The sequence below is a fragment of the Phalacrocorax aristotelis genome, chromosome 2 (genome assembly GCF_949628215.1).
Source record: "Phalacrocorax aristotelis chromosome 2, bGulAri2.1, whole genome shotgun sequence".
In the NCBI taxonomy this organism is placed as follows: domain Eukaryota; kingdom Metazoa; phylum Chordata; class Aves; order Suliformes; family Phalacrocoracidae; genus Phalacrocorax; species Phalacrocorax aristotelis.
The window spans coordinates 114,487,558-114,506,477 of NC_134277.1; the positions used below are offsets into that span (position 1 = coordinate 114,487,558).

Consider the following 18,920-nt stretch of genomic DNA (forward strand, 5'->3'; position numbering starts at 1 on the left):
AGCTGAAAAAAGCTGGATAAAACCAATGTGGCACTTGTTTAAACACAATCTAGTCCATCTAATTATGTAATCTGAGTATAACCATCCCTGTTCTTTTGCACTTCCTGTTTCCCAGCTTTGAGTCGTGTATTTAAACTATTAGATGCCTTGCAGATTATTTTTTTTATAGTGGAACAGTCTGTTCCTTGTGTGTGTGCAGAGCACTTCAGCGAGTCAGTACCTAAACTGGTGCCTCTGGACATTGCTATAACCATATACTTATCTTTGGAAAGAAACTCTTCAGCAGGAATACAAACTAAGTTGATAATTCTTTTCTAGAAATGGCTATAAGTTTCTGTACTGTTCCGCCCGTGCCATTGGGATGGCAGATATGACCAGAGGATACCTACACTGGGTGAATGACAAAGGAACGATTCTCCCCAGGGGCCCCCTCATGTTATCCCCTAGCAGTTTGTTTTCTGCCTTTCACAGGTAAGCAGGTGGGATTTCATACGTACGTTCCCTCTCCATCTCAGAGAAAGAAGCAGATTAAAAAGATGTGTCATGCAGACCAATACAGCTGTAACCAAACATTCCACTCTGTGCTAGATTTGCCACTAAGACTTGATGTCCCTCTAGTGATCATTTATAAGCTATTTATTTTGTCTGAATTTCACTTGTAGTACGCTTCTGTTAGAAGTGGCTACAAAACACAAAGTATCAGTCACAGAGCAGCTTGTTTTCCCTTTTCTTCATTCCTCTAGTCCATGACTTATTACTATGAGGTTCTGTTTATATCAGTACAGTTTTGTCTTTTCAAGTATAGCTGCAAGGACTGTAGTGCAGTGCTGCTATGCAAGATAGAGGGAAAAGAAAAAAAGCTGGGGAATACAGACTCTCATACTAAATGGTCTTGAGGTATTGGGAGTGTTCCATATACGAATACTTAAAAAGCAATATATGAGTTTAGCTGTGGTTCAACTCAGTATCTTTGAACCAGCCATAGTCTACCTGTTCTTGATGGGAAATGCTAACAGTGGAAAAGTCTCTTTGGTTTTTAGTAGAAACAACTGATTCATGGCTAGCAATGATAGCAACTTCCAATAAGGTCACCAATAGGCCTTATGCACTCCTTTGTCAGAGGCAGGAGTTGTAACAAGCTTATGTGTACTTGATTCAGTCTCCTGGTCCATATGGTCATCTACAATAAAAGCAGTTCATGAACTGTATTCACAACTGGGAATTTCATCCCATTTACTTAGCCTAGGCAGAGGTTATTCACCTATTTTTTTTACTACACATCTAGGAAAACAGTGAATGTTTCTGTTTTATTGTCTCTTCTATCATTCTTGGAAAACTGCTGACCAACGTCTATGTAACTACCAACACTAGCAACAGGAATACCAGATAAATGGGGAAAGGAGGATAACCTCTATCAAATCATGATTTAGAATTTGACTGTTGAAATTTTATTTTAGGGAAGTAATAGAAAAGAAGCCTGAAAAGTTCAAAATCGAATGTTTGAATGATATCAAGAATTTGTTTGCTCCCAGTAAACAGCCTTTCTATGCTGCTTTTGGAAACAGGCCCAATGTAAGTCTGCCCCTTTCTAATTGAAGGGTTAAAATACATGAAGCACTTGGGAAGCAAAAGAAATAGGCTTTTCTTTTTGTGTCTATTTAAATTTGAATCAAGAAATGGGACACTGGTGCTTTTATGGGTTTGGTTAGTAAAACCCACATGCAGATACCTTAAATAAAAGCTGCTAGAACTGCTTATATGAGGAAGGTTACAAAGATTTGTCAGTATTCTCAGGATTTTATTCAATATGTGCCACATTTCCATATTCTTTTTTAGCATTTTTGACAGTTTTATAACCTAAGGGTATAAGTTCAATACTCCTCAGTCTTGAGTCCTTTTTCCTATTGTATGCTTCCTGTATTTTCTCTGCAGATCAATGTTATAACTGAGCTAGAGAGACAGAGGATATTCTAAGAGGAATGTGTGGTACAGATTTTGTGCGTGTTTGTGGTCCCAGGCTTAGGAACAGGAATTAAGGGGTTGGGGGTAGGGGGAATATTTTGTTATGGTATGTGTTCTGGGGTTTTTGTTTTGCTCTTTGGCTGTTGTTTAGGGGGCTTTTTTTTTAAGGGGCAGTTATACTGTACCCTTTTTGGATCAGTTTTACTTATTCCTTCAAGGAATTGTTTGTTATATCTCATTCAATAAGGAGATGTTGAAGCATGTACTTCTGTTCGTGCTTTTTGCAGGATGTATATGCTTACATGCAAGTGGGAGTTCCAGACTGCAGAATATTTACTGTGAATCCAAAGGGTGAACTGATCCAAGAACGAACTAAGGGAAACAAATCTTCGTAAGATCATTTTTGTTATTCAGCTAAAGAAAGTATTTAGGATGAGATTCTGAAATAATTGCAATTGTGATGATGACTCGATCTTCTATTACATACAACATGTGATAATCTTATTTGCCAGAGACTAACAACTTCAGATATTGTTGTGGTTCAGCCCCAGTCAGCAACTAAACACCACACAGCAGCTCGCTCAGTTCCCCTCGCCCCTGTGGGATGGGGGAGAGAATCAGAAGAGCAAAAGCAAAAGGAAAAAAACTTGTGGGTTGAGATAAGAACAGTTTAATAGTAAGATAATGGTAATAATGATGATTATTATAGTAATAACAATAATGATAATAAAAAGGAGAAGGGAAAAAGGGAAAAAAACAGAAGCACAAACGATACAACCGCTCACCACCCGCTGCCCGACGCTGCCTGTCCCCAAGCCGCGATTGCTGCTTCCCTCCCCCGGCCAGCCCCTCCCAGTAAACATACTGGGCATGACGTTACATGATATGGGATATCCCTTTGGCCAGTTTGGATCTGCTCTCTTAGCTGTGCCCCCTCCCCTCCCGGCTTCTTGTGCCCCCAGCAGAGCATGGGAAGCTGGAAAAGTCCTTGTCTAGTGCAAGCACTACCCAGCAACAGCCAAAACATCTGTGTGTTACCAACATTGTCTTTGTACTAAATCCAAAGCACAGCACTGTGCCAGCTGCAGTGAAGAAAATTAACTCTATCCCAGCTAAAACCATGACAGATATTTAACTGAAACTTTTCAAAAAGAAAAGTAAACTGGCGGAATAAAATTGAATATTGCTTCTGCAGTAGTGATGCCTTATTTGACTGTAGCTTTCTCGTCTAGACTTTTAAAGCTCCTTTTTGGCTGCAGTTGAATAGCGACTAGACTGTTAAATAATGGTATTTCTTCTTTTTTAATGTAGGTATTACAGACTAAGTGAGCTTGTGGAACATGTGTTCCCGTTGCTTAATAAAGAACAGAGTTCTGCATTTCCGTGCCCAGAATTCAGCTCCTTTTGCTATTGGAGAGGGCCTCTTCCTGACCTTAACATGGACGACCTGGCCTGAAAAATACTTCTCACCTAGAGATGGAATTTCATACTCAGCTACTCAACTTTTCAGTTTAAATGTGAAGAACTTTCTTAACAAAGATGCTAATTTATATACTGGTACCGTAAGTCTTACTAAAGAAATCACTTTAACTCTGTTGGTTTAAAACAAAGAAAATGCAAAGCTACTGTCTATTCTTTTGTGTGTGTGGTTTGGTTTTTTGTTTGTTTGTTTCTTTAGTGCATGTCTTTATATACCTGTTCTAAGGCACTTGAGATTGGCCTGTTGTTGATGGTCGCGGTACCCAAGTGCTTCAGGGCAACTAAATGCTGAGGTAAACTATGGCTTTGCATTTTCATCAGTACAGACCTTATTGTAAACATAGGTTGGTGTTTTGGTTTTTTTTTGTTTGTTTTTGTTTGTTTTTTAAATAATCTTAATAGTATATTTTCTAAAATGAAGCCAAAAAGTGTATGGAAACTGCCAAATAGAATGTCAGACCTATTAATAAAAAATGTGGTCTAATGTTCAGATGGGTAATTAGGCCATTTTTGAAAGGAGCCAGAACCTAAGACCAGTGTGCTCTTTCTCAGCTAAAATACAGGAAATGTGTAGACATTACTAGCCTGACAGACTCTGAAGACAAAAATTTCCTCTTTAAATGTAAATATGCCTTTGTCACATGTACAAGACTGTTCTTGTACAATTCACACTCTAACTGCTTATTTCTTTTTTTTACATGCAATGCTGAAACTATTTCATGAGCTTGTTAAAATGAAAGTTGTCTTCAGATACTTGTATGGCTTTTGTTGTTTTCAGGCTGCTCTGTGTCATGTTGAATTCCCATCAAGAAACACCTTAAACATTTCTGTAAGAGTTGGGGAGCTGGCATTTTTTTTTTTCCTTTTTCAACACAGAGATGATGCATATACGTGTGTGTGCTGTGTAGGCCAGTAAAACATATGTACAGATTATATTCAGGGAATTGTAATACTAAAAAAAATGATGTATTTAATTTTTTAATTGTCTGCTGCAGGTCTTTCCAGAATCCTGTATTGCAGGTTTTCAAGTAGCTGGAAGGAAATGCAGCTAAATAGTGAGATTACAGGTATGAGAATGGTTAAATGCTGCAGAGCAGAATAAAACCTTTTTTTTTTTCTTTTTTTTCTGTTTTTTCAAACTTTTGGGTTATTCATAAATATCATGTTGGTCATTCCTCAGGTTCAGATCAGAGCCTGTGAACAAACTGCATTCCAAGTCTAGTGTTTATCAGCTGTAAAAGCAGCTAGCATTTTGCTCTCCAAAAAATACTTGAAGGCAAAGGTATTTCTGCTTTTTAAGTTGAGTTAGTGCACGTAACTTCTTTTGGACAAATCTGTGGTGAGAATATACGATTTTACTAGCCCACAGGGCTTAAGGACAACAGTCATTTAAACATCAGTCCTGGGCTTTCTGGGCACACAGTCTTGGCTGTCACTCCTTAAGCAAGTTCCTGGGGCCATGCGTTAAAGACCCTTCCACAGCAACATCCAGAATTTCCACCCAGGTATGGGGCGAGCGCTCCCCCGTACACGGCTCCAGGCAGGAGCAGGGACGTGTGCAGGGAAGCGTGAGTGATCTTCAGAAGGCGTGTGTGTGGCTACCTGCCGCGGTGCCTGCACCAGGGCTGCTGCTCTCAGCAGCAGCTTGGGCAGGCCCTTCTGCTTCGGCTTGCTTGGGCTGAATGTAGGAGAGGGGCGCTCTCCGCTTCACTGCCTGCAAAAGAGCACATTTAGAGGGTTTTGCCCCCCCGCGCAGGAATATTTGTCTTTATCAGGCTGAGTAGTCTTAACCCACAGTTCTCATGTAACGCCAGCTAATGCTAGACAGTTGGAGAACTGCTTGAGGAGGATAATTTTTAGATCATTAGATAAATGAAATTACTTTTTTTCTTTATAAAACCCTAGTGTATTCCTGTGTCTATAAAACATTAAAGAGTGGGGGCGAGCAAAATCAACATGGAACCTCTCCTTCAAAGCAGGAGTATGAGAGTGGAGAAGAAAGCACACCTGTCTGTCACGGTGTGCCGTGCATGTCAGTGCATTGAAAGGCATCCTTGTTCTTGTGCAGTGAGAAGAGTACTTTCTGTGACTGTTTCAGCAAATGCTTGATCCTATCACCAATCTACTCAGTGTTTAAGTGGATTTCACAGGATTCTGCTCAAAAGATACTTTGCTCTTACTGGTTTTTTTTTTTGTGGTTTTGGTTGGTTGATTTTTGTTTGGTTGGTTGGTGTTTTTACTATCAGAAGCTTACAAACATCATTCCATGTAATGTTTTTCCTTTTTTTACCGTTTGTTCCATAGATTTAATTAGAAACTGAATTTTTCGTGATCACCAAGTGCTTTGAATATCGATGGGATTTGAGCTTTTAAGTCACTTAAATAGTTTAAAACAAATAAGAATCCAACATAATAGATTATTTCATCTTGTAATTAAAATACTTTATCTAAAGATTCTATTTTACATAAAGGGAGTGAAGCTGCCTCTCCTAAAATAGTCCTTTGTGGACGTCAAAATTTTCTTTACCATGCTTAACTTATCCTTGGTGGCCCTGGTTTTACACCAGTTTTCTAAAAATAAAAGCACTTCATGAAACTGGGATATGTTTCCAACTGGGACAGATTGTTACCAAGGTCTGGCTGTATTTTTCTTGGTTTATTTTTCTTATTATTTTTATTTTTTTTACTTGGTTCATTTTTTGTCTTCAGTTCCATTCATCTTTTCAGATTGTCATAAAGATAAGCTGTGGATTTTAAGGTGGGGACTTGAGTAAATGAGCAATGTGGAAAAACAGTATCGAGTGTATCTCCAAATGCACATAATTTAAGCTGGTATGAGCACGGGGGTTGTACGGTTGCAGAGCGCTGCTCGTTCTGCATTATAGGGATGGCTAAAACATTGCGTAGTTAAAACTTTTGCTTTTTTGCTCTGTAACAGCTACAGTTTTGATATTTGCTTTTTTGATAAAATATGAGTGTTCCTGAGTATTTATGATATGAGTGGGGCAGGGGTTTTGTTTTGTTTTTCTAAATCTGGCTGGTATTTGAAGCTTCTCAGATTGTTTGTTAACCCTGTTTAGGGCCAGAATATGGGGCGCTCTACCTGTCATTGCATACCTATGTGATTTGGACTGCTGGGCACTTTACTGACTCTAGAAAAGACATCTCATTGCTATCAAACTGTGGGCTTGTGCTGCAATATTAATATGAAGTGGGGTAAATAAGAATTATGCATTAGCCTGTCCTTTCTTACCTTAGTCAAGAGAAGTGGCCTGAAACTAATGTTTGAGAACAAGTTGTGCTATACTTATTTAAAATTAGCGCAAGCTAAATCATTCTTTCTATGAAAGAGGAACTTCTAAGTGTGTGTGTCTGTAGGCGCATGCACACCCCTGTTGAGACTGTGTTGTTGAAGATGCAGATCCTCTTAGCACTGGGACCGTGTCAAAGGCTGTCAGTGATACCTGTCTGGGAATAAATGAGGAACATTGCAATTCAAAACTTGTTAGTGAATTAAATTACTTAAAGATCAGTAGTTTAAGTGGTACACATTTCTGGATTTTTAATTTTTTTTTTTTACTGTACCAAGCATGTTTGTACTCCCAAAGGTTGGGCTGTCATCCCTAACAGTATACAGTTGCATGTGCAATCTTGGCTCGTGTATCCTTAGCTTCCTGTTGTCGGTATACTCCTCCTCCTAAAACTTCTTTTATTTTCAACTGGAAAAGTTTTAACACTTGTGTCAACTCCGTTATGTAACTTCTGAAGCAAACTCTGAATCCACTTAAGGTAAAGACAAAAGAGATGAGATTTCATGTTAATATTTCATACAAGTCTTCTAGGCAATGCTGTCATATGAATGAGAGTTGTTTATGTGACTGTAATGCAAATCCAGAACAAAACATCAAAAATACATGGTGAATTCGAGATGCCTTTAAAGTGTCACTATTGCCTGAAGAAGTTTTCATTTCCAAAGTTAAATTCTGCTGAATAGAATGGAATTGTTTTGGATTTTCTTACGGTGTTAATTACTTCCAGATGAAAGTCAAAATGTTGGTTTATTTTGAGGGTGGGAAAACTCTCTTCAATCATTTGTTTCATTTTTATGTTGAAGATGTGGAATACTTGATTGTTAAGCAACCCAATCACTAATAAGGTAGCGCGTTTAAAATTGTCAGATCTGTGATCATACCAATACAGTGGTTTTTGTTAAGACTAGACTGTCTTGGGTACAGTAACCCACACTTCAGTGCAATGTTTATTGATGTTCAGAACAATGTTATCACAATAAACAAACTTAAAGGAAAATGTTTCTTCACTTTGTCCTTGAGAATTCCATTCTTGTATCGCTAATTTAGTAAATGTGGGGTTACTTAAACTGTATTAATATTTTACATGGGATTCAAGTTGCTCGTCTAAGGACTAGGATACATTTGCTTTCTCTCACACTCAATTTACTTTTTTCAGAGTATTTATACAACCAATAAATAATTGCTGTCATCAAACTTACGTTATGTGCTGGTATCAATACTGGGTTATAACTCTAATGAAAAGGAAACATGCATTAATCATACAGACTATCCGGTAACAGATGCACGTATTGGGAACGCACAAACTGCCTTGAAGAAAATCTTGCAACCGCGTAGTTTGAGCTCTTGTAAATCTGCCCTAATTTGGAGTTTTATCTGAATTCCACCAATGTTTACTTTTTCTGTTCAAGGCAAAGAGCATTGTCTTCCATGACAGTTAAATTTATTTGGGCAATTACAGTGAGACCGTCTTGAAAAGGGAGCCTCAAGCTTTCGGTAGAAACTTACTCTTCCTGGTCTCCTGCTGGTTTTGGTAAATGCGACTCACTAGCAGCCTACCTCAGAAAATCCAACTCTGTGACAGTGCGATGGATCTGCATGAAAGTGGAAACTACGTTGTGCTGTCTGACCCTCCTGCAGCGCGTGTCGTTTGCGTTGCTGCCACTGGCACCTGTTTGCTCCCCTTGTGCCCAGGGGCAGAGCTTACCGCTGGAGTTCTGTCACCTCGCCCGCAGCAGCAGGCTCCGTTTCTGCTGGGTTTGCCCCGTGATTCTGCTCACACGCTACACCCCTCTCTTCGCACCTGGGGCGCTTCACTCTTCACACCGCACTCTCTTCACCGCCCATTTTTCACACCGAGGTCTCGGTACTTGCTTGTTGTGTGCAGCACGCAACTGTGCCAGTGGAATCGATAGAAGGGTGGCGTGTCCTACCGATGCCAAACGTTCAGATTTGTTGCAAAAACACTTCTGAGCTGGTGGTGTTTCCCCCGTGTCCATCTTCTAATGGACTCCTAATGGAGTAATCTGTTTCGCAGTGGATGGACTTTTCTGTCTTGGCTGTGTAAAGAACAGAAGCATAGAATCAGTTTCCAAGAATGTGGGCTTTGTGTGTGCGCAGGGCACCATTTCTAGAGCTGCATCGTGGAGTCTGTACGCTGAAGGCCCCGGCACTCACACTGGTTTGGTTGGGACGGAGGTGTGTGCGCTCCCGCTTGGTGCAGCTGCTGGCCAGGCTCTTGGAGCAGTGGCGAGCTGAGCTGTGACACAGCTGGCAGCTCGGAAGGGTTTTTGGGGCAGATGTCCTGCTTGCTGCACGGGAGGGAGGAGGGGGGATGGTTCAGAGCTTCTGGAGGTTTCGCTGTTGGATGCAGCAAGGGCTCGTCAGGATGTCCCGCCTGGCAGGGGCCCCAGGCTGGCGTGCGGCAGGAGGGCCTCCCAGCCAAACATCCCTGGCGGCAGCACGGCGCAGCAGGAGAGCACATGTCGGGCTGCACGAGAGCGAGGGCGTGCGTTAATGGCTTTTTGTATGGTGCTTTGAACAGGGCACAATTAACTCTGCATTGGGATAATTACAGCCGATGCTAAGCCACCTCCTTGGGAGCGCTACACAAGCCTTTGCTTGTAAGGAAGTATGCCAGATAGATAGAGTTTTGACTAAACATTCATCTTCAGTCCTAATTAATCTGAGTTTTGCATTAAGGACTGGGTGGCTGCCAGTCTCACCCCAGCACTGACGGCTGGTGCACCTCATGTTTTCTTCTAGTAATTCCTTTTGGTCTAGTCTTTCCTTGCCTTCTTTTCCTTCTCATTCCTACTTTGCTGTTCTCTAATCTTGTGTTTCCCCACTTCTGATCCTAGAGAAGTTGGCAGCTTATGATTTGGACGTGTGTACTCTCCACTGTGTGGAAAAACTGTCTGGTTGGCCAAGCCCAGAGGGTTGAGGTGAATGGAGCTAAATCCGGTTGGTGACCGGTCACGAGCAGGGTTCCCCAGGGCTCAGTGTTGGGGCCAGTCTTGTTTAATATCTTTATCAATGATCTGGACAAAGGGGATCAAGTGCACTCTCAGTATGTTTGCAGATGACACCAAGTTGGGCGGGAGTGTTGATCTGCTCAAGGGTAGGAAGGCCCTACAGAGGGACCTTGTCAGGCTGGATCCATGGGCCAAGGCCAATTGTATGAGGTTCAACAAGGCCAAGTGCTGGGTCCTGCACTTCGGTCACAACAACCCCAGGCAGCGCTACAGGCTTGGGGAAGAGTGGCTGGAGAGCTGCCCGGTGGAGAAGGACCTGGGGGTGCTGGTTGACAGCCAGCTGAACATGAGCCAGCAGTGTGCCCAGGTGGCCAAGAAGTCCAACAGCATCCTGGCTTGTATCAGGAATAGTGTGGCCAGCAGGAGCAGGGAGGTGATCGTGCCCCTGTACTCGGCACCGGTGAGGCCGCACCTCGACTACTGTGTTCAGTTTTGGGCCCCTCAGTATAAGGAAGACTTTGAGGTGCTGGAGCATGTCCAGAGAAGGGCAATGAAGCTGGTGAAGGGTCTGGAGAGCAAGTCTTATATGAGGAGTGGCTGAGAGAACTGGGGTTGTTTAGCCTGGAGAAGAGGAGGCTGAGGGGAGGCCTTGTTGCTCTCTACAACTACCTGAAAGGATGTTGTAGTGAGGTGGGTGTTGGTCTCTTCTCCCAGGTCACTAGCAATACAATGAGAGGAAACAGCTTCAAGCTGAATCAGGGGAGGTTTAGATTGGATGTTAGGAAAAATGTCTTTACTGAAAGAGTGGTCAGCCATTGGAACAAGCTGCCCAGAGATGTCGTGGCGTTGCCATCCCTGAAGGTATTTAAAAGAAGGGTAGACGCAGCACTTCAGGGCATGGTTTAGGAGACATAGTAGTGTTGGGCTGACGGTTGGACTTGATGATCCTAGAGGTCTTTTCCAACCTTAATGATTCTATGATAGTTCACGTGTACATGTTCTGGTGAAAATAAACAATGTAGCCTGAACTGTTCAGTCAAGAACTGGCTGAAGGGCAGGGCTCAAAGGGTTGTGGTAAAAGCACCTACAACTGGCCGGCAACCAGCCACCAGCGGTGTTCCTCAGGGCTCAATTCTAGGGCCAGTGCTGTTCAGTATATTTACCAATGATCTGGATGCAGAAGCTGAATGCACCATTAGCAAGTTTGCTGCTGACACCAAACTGGGAGGTGCTGTTGACTCTCCTGAGGGACAAGAGGCCTTGCAGAGGGATCTGGATAGATTGGAGCACTGGGCAATGATTAATGGGATGAAATTTAGCAAGTCCAAATGCCAGATGCTGCCCCTGGGATGGAGTAACACTGAGCACAAGTATAGGTTGGGAGAGGAGTGGCTGGAGAGCAGCCCTGCAGAAAGGGATCTGGGGGCACTGGTCGGCAGCAGGCTCAGTGTGAGTCAGCAGCGTGCCCTGGCAGCCAAGAGGGCAAACCCCATCCCAGGGTGCATCAAACACAGCACAACCAGCTGGTCAAAAGAGGTGATTATCCTGCTGTATTTAGCATCAGTGTGGCCTCACCTTGGGTACTGCGTGCAGTCCTGGGCCCCACAATTTAAGAAGGGCCTTGAATGCGTCCAGAGGAGGGCAACACAGCTGGTGGCAGGGCTGGAAGGACCGTCCTATGAAAAGTGGCTGGGGACTTTGGGCTTGTCTAGTTCGGGGAAAAGGTGTATGAAGAGCAACCTCATTGCTCTCTACAGCTTCCTGAGGATGAAATGTGGAGAGGGAGGTGCTGATCTCTTGTCCCTAGTACCCACTGGTAGGACGCAGGGGAAAGGTGCAAAGCTGCACCAGGGAGGTGTCGACTGGGCATTAGGAAGCATTTCTTTACTGAGAGGGTGGTCAAGCACTGGAACAGGCTTGCCAGAGAGGTGGTCGAGGCCCCAAACCTGTTAGTGGTTAAGAGGCATTTGGACAATGCCCTTAACAACATGTTTTAACTTTTGGTCAGCCCTGAAGTGGTCAGGCAGTTGGCTAGAAGATCGTTGTAGGTCCCGTCCAACTGAAAGCTATTCTATTCTCTAGAAATCAGGGCACTGAATGGACAACTAAGGTGGGTAAGAACTGTGTTGGCAGAAATTCTGTGTACCACAAAGCCTACGTAAGTGCTTGACACTGAATAAATACTTAGAATATACATTCAAACTTGACTGAGAAACCAGAAATTGCAATTTTAAAGGTGGTGGAAGAGAGAGCAAAAATTGTGGCTTACAGTCCTGCTGTGTTCACCGGAAAGTGAAAGAGCGTCAAGATGTCACACAACAGGTAAGCTTTATTTGGACATATCTGCAGTTGTTTTCCACCACACAGTTTTCTTCATGTTCCTGGATATTACTCTTGCTTGCTATACATGAATATATGTATACACATGCACACATAAAGCGTACGCTGAAATGCGGTGTTCTTTGCTGAAAAATTATAGTAATGTTCCTTTTTTCACAATTGAGATAGCAAAATGGATAAATGCCAAAACCCGTTTATGTAGTAACATGTTACAAGGTGTTCTTTGAAGTCTCCCATGTACAAAGAATTGGCAGAGATGTTCTTCTGCATCTTGTCGCAAGCCTGCAGGGTGCGTTGCAGGAGGGTTGGTGCTGGCTCGCGTGCAAGTCTGTCTTGTGATGACAGTACACAGCCCCCAGGTATTCCTGGTAACTTGGTAATTTGAACTCTGTGCCATTATCCGGGAGCAACTAGCAGCCAAAGCGTACCTGCTGATCAAGTCTCAGTGGGGTGCATATTGCTCCCGGCTCCAAGCTGAAACTGTAAATGCATTTGTGGTTTTTGGTGAAATAGTTCCACTACTGTGCTATAACATAAGGACCAACTTACTCAGCAGATAAAACTCACTTCCAAACGCACCATGTATCCTCAGGAAACAGTTCGGTCCAGATTTGAATCTCCTGGTTGCAGCTGGGGAGCCCTCTACCTTACATGCCCAGCACGGTTTAAATCTGCATTGGGTGGTGAGGGGTGTTTTGGTTCAGGTTGCCTTCCTACGCCACCCGCTTACCCCGCGCGCTCTTTCCTTGACTATTTGTAATTTTTCTTGTATGACTGGTTGGCTTCAGCAAGCCGACTAGGGCCTCTCAGTGAAACCGCACAAAGTTGTTGCGAGTAACCTGGGGTCGTGGAAAGGATACGTGGTGGAATACCACAGAACATCCTCTTTGCTTTGAGAGAGCAGTACAGAAATGGTCTCCACTGTCTCCGAAGTCTTAATAGCAAATTAAAATAATGAGGTAGTTTTTCACACATTTTTTTGTGGTGAAAATTGGCATTCCTGCTTTGCTTCGAGCTTTCCTGGGGATATGTGTGATGCATATGTCACTCTGTTGCCTCTCCCCATAGCTGCTCTAGGACACACCTTCCACATTTGGCCAGAACAGAGCCTCTCTGGCTGTCAGCATACCTATGTGTCTTCAGATGTTCTGCTGCTAATGGCCTGGCTATGGGAAGTCACCTGTCTCACAAGCGATGCTGCCTTGGAGACGCTGCTGGTTTTGATATCTGGGCAGTCCCTGAGAAACCACCTTGCCTTGTGCCTGGCTAAGGGGCTGCCAGACACACGTCTGTACAGCTTCACCCAGTACGGTTTGGTTTTCTTCCTGGTTTGATGTGAAATGGGAGCACCTGGCACAACAGCTACTGGTTTGCCTAAGAACCTTGCACTCCTCATACACTGTGTTGCAAAGCTACCTACAAAACAGGTCTAAAAGGCAGCACTGTGATCTATGAACCAGGCAGCGTATCTGCCTTGGAGCTCCCACTTTACAGGGTTTTGGTTTGGGGTTTTTTTAAGGTTAACAGATACTGCCTATCTGAGCTGGTGGATGCTGCTGGATGCGGTGGTCAAATCATGAACCCCCAGCGTGAAGTGTTCCTTTCAACGCTGGTATTCTCTTGTTCTCGTGCTGATTCTCACTGAAGATGTAAATGCTCCATCAGCAGGTTCAGCGTATTCTGGAGCAGGGCTGTTGCTGCTCCCGTTGAAGCTGGCCTGGTCTGTATGGAGCAAACCCTCAGGAGGCCCACAAACGCATCTGTTCCAGCTGCTGCTTTAATTAACATTTTATGCGTGCACTCACTGGAGCAGAGACTGGAACTCAGGCTCCCACATCCCTTTGCTATTCAGGGGCTACGGCATTTTGGTCTTCCCAGCTGGGTGAATATTCCACCTTGCAAGCTCCAGGAAAAGAGATAACCTTATCAGGAGGAACTGAGCCACCTACCCTGGTCACAGCAATTACCAAGGAAGCGGTAATTAAGGTTCAAGTCTCCCTCAACAAAGGCAGGAATCTAAGACAGAGGTTCCTTGTCAAAGGTCATAGCTTTAGCCACTGCGCTGCTGGAGATGGTGGATGGGAAACTATCCCTGAAAGCTCTGAAAAGTCTCCTCAAAATATACCGCTAAGACTGGGCCCTGCCGAGACATGGTTCAGGGAATGCTTTATACCTGTGTACAAACACCAGCTATGCTGCGTTACGAGGGCTCAAACTATCTCAGCGTCGGCAGCAGCAGATCCTGGGTACAAGGAGAAACTTCTGGTAGAAGATGGCCCTGTCCCATTAGTGGAACTGGGCTTGTGAAGATTTGTGGGTTGGATTTAGAAATCTACTGGAGCAGCTAGATAAGAACTGGATGCGATAACTTTTGCAACTAAACCTGCACTGCTGACTCTTAAAAATGTCTCACTTGACTTGGAGGGGAGGAGAAAAAAAAACCAAAAAAAAACCAAAACCAAAGGTGGTGTTTGCCAGCTGGGTCTCCCTGTGCACTCAGCTCATTTTGTTTGTTTCCATGAGTCATTTTTAGAACAGGCAACAATAATCTAACAGTACTTGAGTCACACACAGTCTGGAGCCAACTTCTTAGAGAACACAGCTTTCTTGAGGAGAGTGAAAAATATCCTAAAAGGAGAAGTGCCTCTCCAGCTTTTGTACATAAATAACAAGAAGCTACATCTAAAAAAAGAGTAATCTTTCCTGTCTGTCCCTTCAATTTTGAGACCTAGAAAGGCATGGGACAGCAAGGGGCTGTTAATTTAGGACAAAATAAAACTAAGTTCCCCTTGAACAAGCACGCGGCTGCGAACTGCACGCTAACGCCTCGCGCTCCAGCTCAGGTCGTGACAAATGTGCAGGGAAATGAGTCGGGGGTGGCCCCTTTATCAAGCTGTGTAGTGCAAGTTCACTGTACAGCTGTGGCTACTGACTAACAGCTGCTCTTACAGAAACAGCCTTTCTGCTACAAAATACATCCAGTCCTAGCTTCTGCTTATCGGTAACACTGTCTTTTCTGAAAATCAGGTGCCAAGAGATCCTCCTAAACCAGGTGCTTTAAAACTCCACTCGCAGTTTCCTTCCTGTGCTCGCGACTCCCCCCAGTGCAATCCTGGCTGCACAGGGACTGACTCAGAGTTCTTCTGTGGAGAGAAAGCTTTTTTTCCACCTGCTTTTCTCAAAAGCAGCTCAACTTCCACGATGTGATAGTTTGTTGTGGGAATGCCTCATCTCATCGCCTGGAAACAGCGGGATTTGGGAGTATCTGTTCCAAAACTAAGCAACAAAGGCATGAGTCTTCATCTGACCTCCTCAGATGGGAAGGGCTTCAGCTAAATGCACGGTGCTGCTTACAGCATGGGGAGTTCTTCCTTCACCTAAAGGAATTGTTTGTTCTGAGGCTATAAACAGCTGTTCTGGATTTGTAAGAAGGAAAATATACTACACAAACCACTACGGATAAATACAACTCTATGCCGCATGAATAGGCTATTAAAAAGATCAGCTTATATAAGAATATATAGGAGACAGCTGAATAGTCCTGCTCTCAGTAAAACAGAATCATAAAATCGTTAAGGCTGGAAAAGACCCTTAAGATCATCGAGTCTAACCGCTAACCTGTCACTGCCAAGTCCACCACTAACCCATATCCTCAAGCACCACATCTACCCTTCTTTTAAATACTTCCAGGGATGGAGACTCCACCACCTCCCTGGGCAGCCTGTCTGTCAAAATGCTAACTTGAAAGAGCCAAAACGTAATTTTTTGTTACCTCCACCAAGAAGTGGCTACTATGAGAAATAAAATAGTGTTGCCCCAACTGTGTTTATCTGTTTAAGCTAAGAAAGTTGCTTCATCCATATAAACAGATGCTGAATATTAAAACAAACCTCACTCAAAAGCACCAGTGCAGCAGGCTGGTGCCAAAAGACTTAGTGCGTTTAGCGCTTAGTGGCTGGTTTGTGCATTTGACAGTATTGGCTAATAAGGCTATTTTCCTGCATCACCAATTTCTCCTCTGATTTGTCTTTTGCAATGCAACAAAGAAGAAAACTTCCTTTTTAATGCAAATAAATACTGTAGGAGCGCCAGAAACAAACTCTGTACATTTTTTTTAAACTTTTCAAAATTATCATTTTTCTAGCTAAGTGCAGAGAATTCCAATTTTTTTTCTGACCTGTTTTATTCATTTCAAACACCAAGCTTTAATCTCAAGAGCATCATGCTTAACTGTCTTTTTTTTACTGTATCAATTGAAAACAACTGTTCTAAATCTTTTTTTAGTAGCAACTGCACCTTATTCTCATGTCTGCCCAGTGCAAAGCTGAGGTGAGGTAAGTTTCTCCCTGCACAGCTGCTTCCACTTGACTGGAATTCTTGTCTCTTAGCACTGTGTTTGGCCCTTATGGGGGAAAAAAGAAAACTGCTGCAGATCAGTATCATTTTGCTTTGCACCACCGTGGTTACCAATTGCTTTGAACAAATTGTTTATGCGAATGCACTTGACCCAAGATATTATTATATCATACAAGGACTAAGACGTCATCAACAATGCCCAATACAGCCTCATCTTCTTGCCCCTACTTGACTGAAAACATAAAAATAGCTGGCCACAACTGTAAACTTCAGTGAAGATGTAAACTTTGATACACTAGGGACAATTTGATAAACTAGGGAGAAGACTGCAAAGGCAATTTAATAGGGAATAGCAAGAGGAGACTGGAAAAGTATCTACTGCAAACGTATTTGTTGTTTAACAGTTGTTCTGCTTGCATGGGTAAACAAGGGCTTGGGAAGGCATTAATTTAGCTACAGTAACATCCCTTTTGTAGCTACCTCTGGAAACGGGACAAGGAAAAGGTCTCAGTATAGACTATAAACCCATCCCTGAAATCAAATATATAAACTGAATATATTAAAGCTTTGAATTTTATTACACTTAATTTCTTCTGAATATCTCACCCTTCTCTCCTGTTCAAGGTAAACCTAAACATGAGAAATGGAAGGATAAAGGAGAACTCCGCTAAACGTGGAGTACATTTCGTCAGAGTCTGTGTAGGCCAGTTTGCCTCCTGTTACGACGACGTTTACTTCATCTCCTGCTTTGAGGTGAAGAACAAGGTGGAATGTCCCAGGACCACCACAAGTCTGTTTCCCTGAGTAGGGTTTGTGATACTCCAGTAGTTCCCTTCTGTACCCCGCTGTGTGGAGCTGAGCCACACTTGCGTTGGAGACGGACAGCACTGCTTCTACGTACTCGTCCCTCTCCGGGGCCAGCACAGCAGTGATCAGGTAGCGCCCTTCATATGGTGATGTGAAAATGCCTGCAGGAGAGAGACAGACTGAGCTTTTTGGAGTTACTAAAATGGCGAGACGTGATTGCTCTAAGCATGGCGACAAACATAAAGCGACATGGGCTACCCATTGCTACGTACAGATAACTGTGACACGGTCAGCCTGGGCAGCAGGCCAACTGGGAGCAGTCATGAAGGCAAAAAAGGGTTGCTGCTTTTGTGTTAAAGCCCACCAGTCCTTCAGGACATCAGCAGGTCTTGTCCACATTCAGAAAGCTCTTGGCCTAAGCAGCTGCTCTGACTGAGCTCTGGGCGAGGAGGTGAGAGGCACCCACATGCTGTAGAAGTCCCCAGTAGGTTAAGGCATGCCTGACACCCTCAAGTGACAGGACACTCCACTTGAGGAGGCAGCAGCCGGCAGTTGCTGCTATTGGGGAGGCAGTACGTACCACCTCCCTGCCTCCTCTCCACGAGGTGACCCAGCTGGCTAAGCTGCAGCGAAGAGGCTTCGCAGGGAACCTCACCTCTGCTACCTGGGCTCAGCTGGCCTCAGGTGGGGTGAGGAGCGCAACCAGCTGTGCTGCAGAGCAGAGGTAGCGGTGAGCTGGGCCTCAGTGTTATGGGCAGTTGTGGAAAACCAGTAGTGGCAAAGCGTGTGCCTGTCCACATCCCCAGGAAGCTTTTACCTCGGTATGTCTGGTTTAGATGGACTTATTTTGTTTGTTCAATGTGCCAGCAAGGCCTGAGATAGCATCAAACTCTGGTAACTCATGCCACTGCCCATCTGGCATCTCCGTGGGTCCATTCTTTGGCTGTTACCTGTATTGGGGTTATAATAGTCCCCGTCGTTCACAAGCACTTTGTTAAAGTGAACCACGCCAACATCACTGGAGAAAGGCTTCTGCGTGAGCCCAGCAGAAAACGATACCAGAGAGGCCGCAGCAGCAGCAGGTCCTAAAATGGGTAACAACGTGAGTCAGAGTCACATCAGGATGACAACACAGCCCCTCCCTGTGATGGTTTATGATCCAGTGTCTCTGTTCCTGCACATACTCCGCCTGGACTAACCCTGTCACTTGAGGGATGCCAGAATTAGCAGAATACGTATTGCTGGCCCAAGTCCCAGGTGTCTCACCATACAATTTACTGAGCACCATAAAATCCCGTCCTTGGCCACCGCCTCCCTTTTTTTTTTTTCTTTTCCCTTCTAAGGAAAAGGCGCGTGGCTTGTAAATGCTGGCAGTGGAAATCCTGCCACCTTTCAATTCAACAATGCTTCTGCCACAGACCTCCTTCAGGACTGAGGCTGCCCTTGGACATCTCCGCTCTCCGTCACTATCACAATGACAACATTGTTGACTTCGATGTATAGCTCATGCCAGCTTTCCAAGTCATGCTGAAAAGCTGCGCACAGCTTTAGATCTCTTACATTCTCTGATGAAGGGTAACGAAAATAACTACAAGAAGTAACACTTCTGTATTAAAGCAAAGAGAATCAGCATTGGGGTTTTTCTATCTCTCTCTAGCACTTCTCTTTTGGGGGACTTTTTGCTCCACAATTA

The 18,920-nt window shown here is 43.9% G+C and overlaps 2 protein-coding genes across 4 annotated transcripts in view; one reads left to right on the top strand and one right to left on the bottom strand.

The window, feature by feature from the left end:
* Nucleotides 1-4,558, top strand: part of LPIN2 (lipin 2) — a 43,114-nt gene extending 38,556 nt beyond the window's left edge. For all 3 annotated transcript variants that reach the window (XM_075084768.1, XM_075084769.1, XM_075084767.1), the window contains exons 17-20: nucleotides 319-471; nucleotides 1,458-1,572; nucleotides 2,250-2,353; nucleotides 3,274-4,558. In XM_075084768.1, the coding sequence (XP_074940869.1) occupies nucleotides 319-471; nucleotides 1,458-1,572; nucleotides 2,250-2,353; nucleotides 3,274-3,418 (517 nt within the window). In that variant the 3' untranslated portion in view covers nucleotides 3,419-4,558. The remainder of the gene's footprint in view (nucleotides 1-318; nucleotides 472-1,457; nucleotides 1,573-2,249; nucleotides 2,354-3,273) is intronic.
* Nucleotides 4,559-12,042: 7,484 nt separating this feature from the next.
* EMILIN2 (elastin microfibril interfacer 2) overlaps nucleotides 12,043-18,920 on the bottom strand; it is a 38,826-nt gene continuing 31,948 nt past the window's right edge. The window contains exons 7-8 of the mRNA XM_075084770.1: nucleotides 18,178-18,312; nucleotides 12,043-17,388 (exon numbers count right to left, since the gene is read on the bottom strand). Of these exons, the coding sequence (XP_074940871.1) occupies nucleotides 17,051-17,388; nucleotides 18,178-18,312 (473 nt within the window). The 3' untranslated portion in view covers nucleotides 12,043-17,050. The remainder of the gene's footprint in view (nucleotides 17,389-18,177; nucleotides 18,313-18,920) is intronic.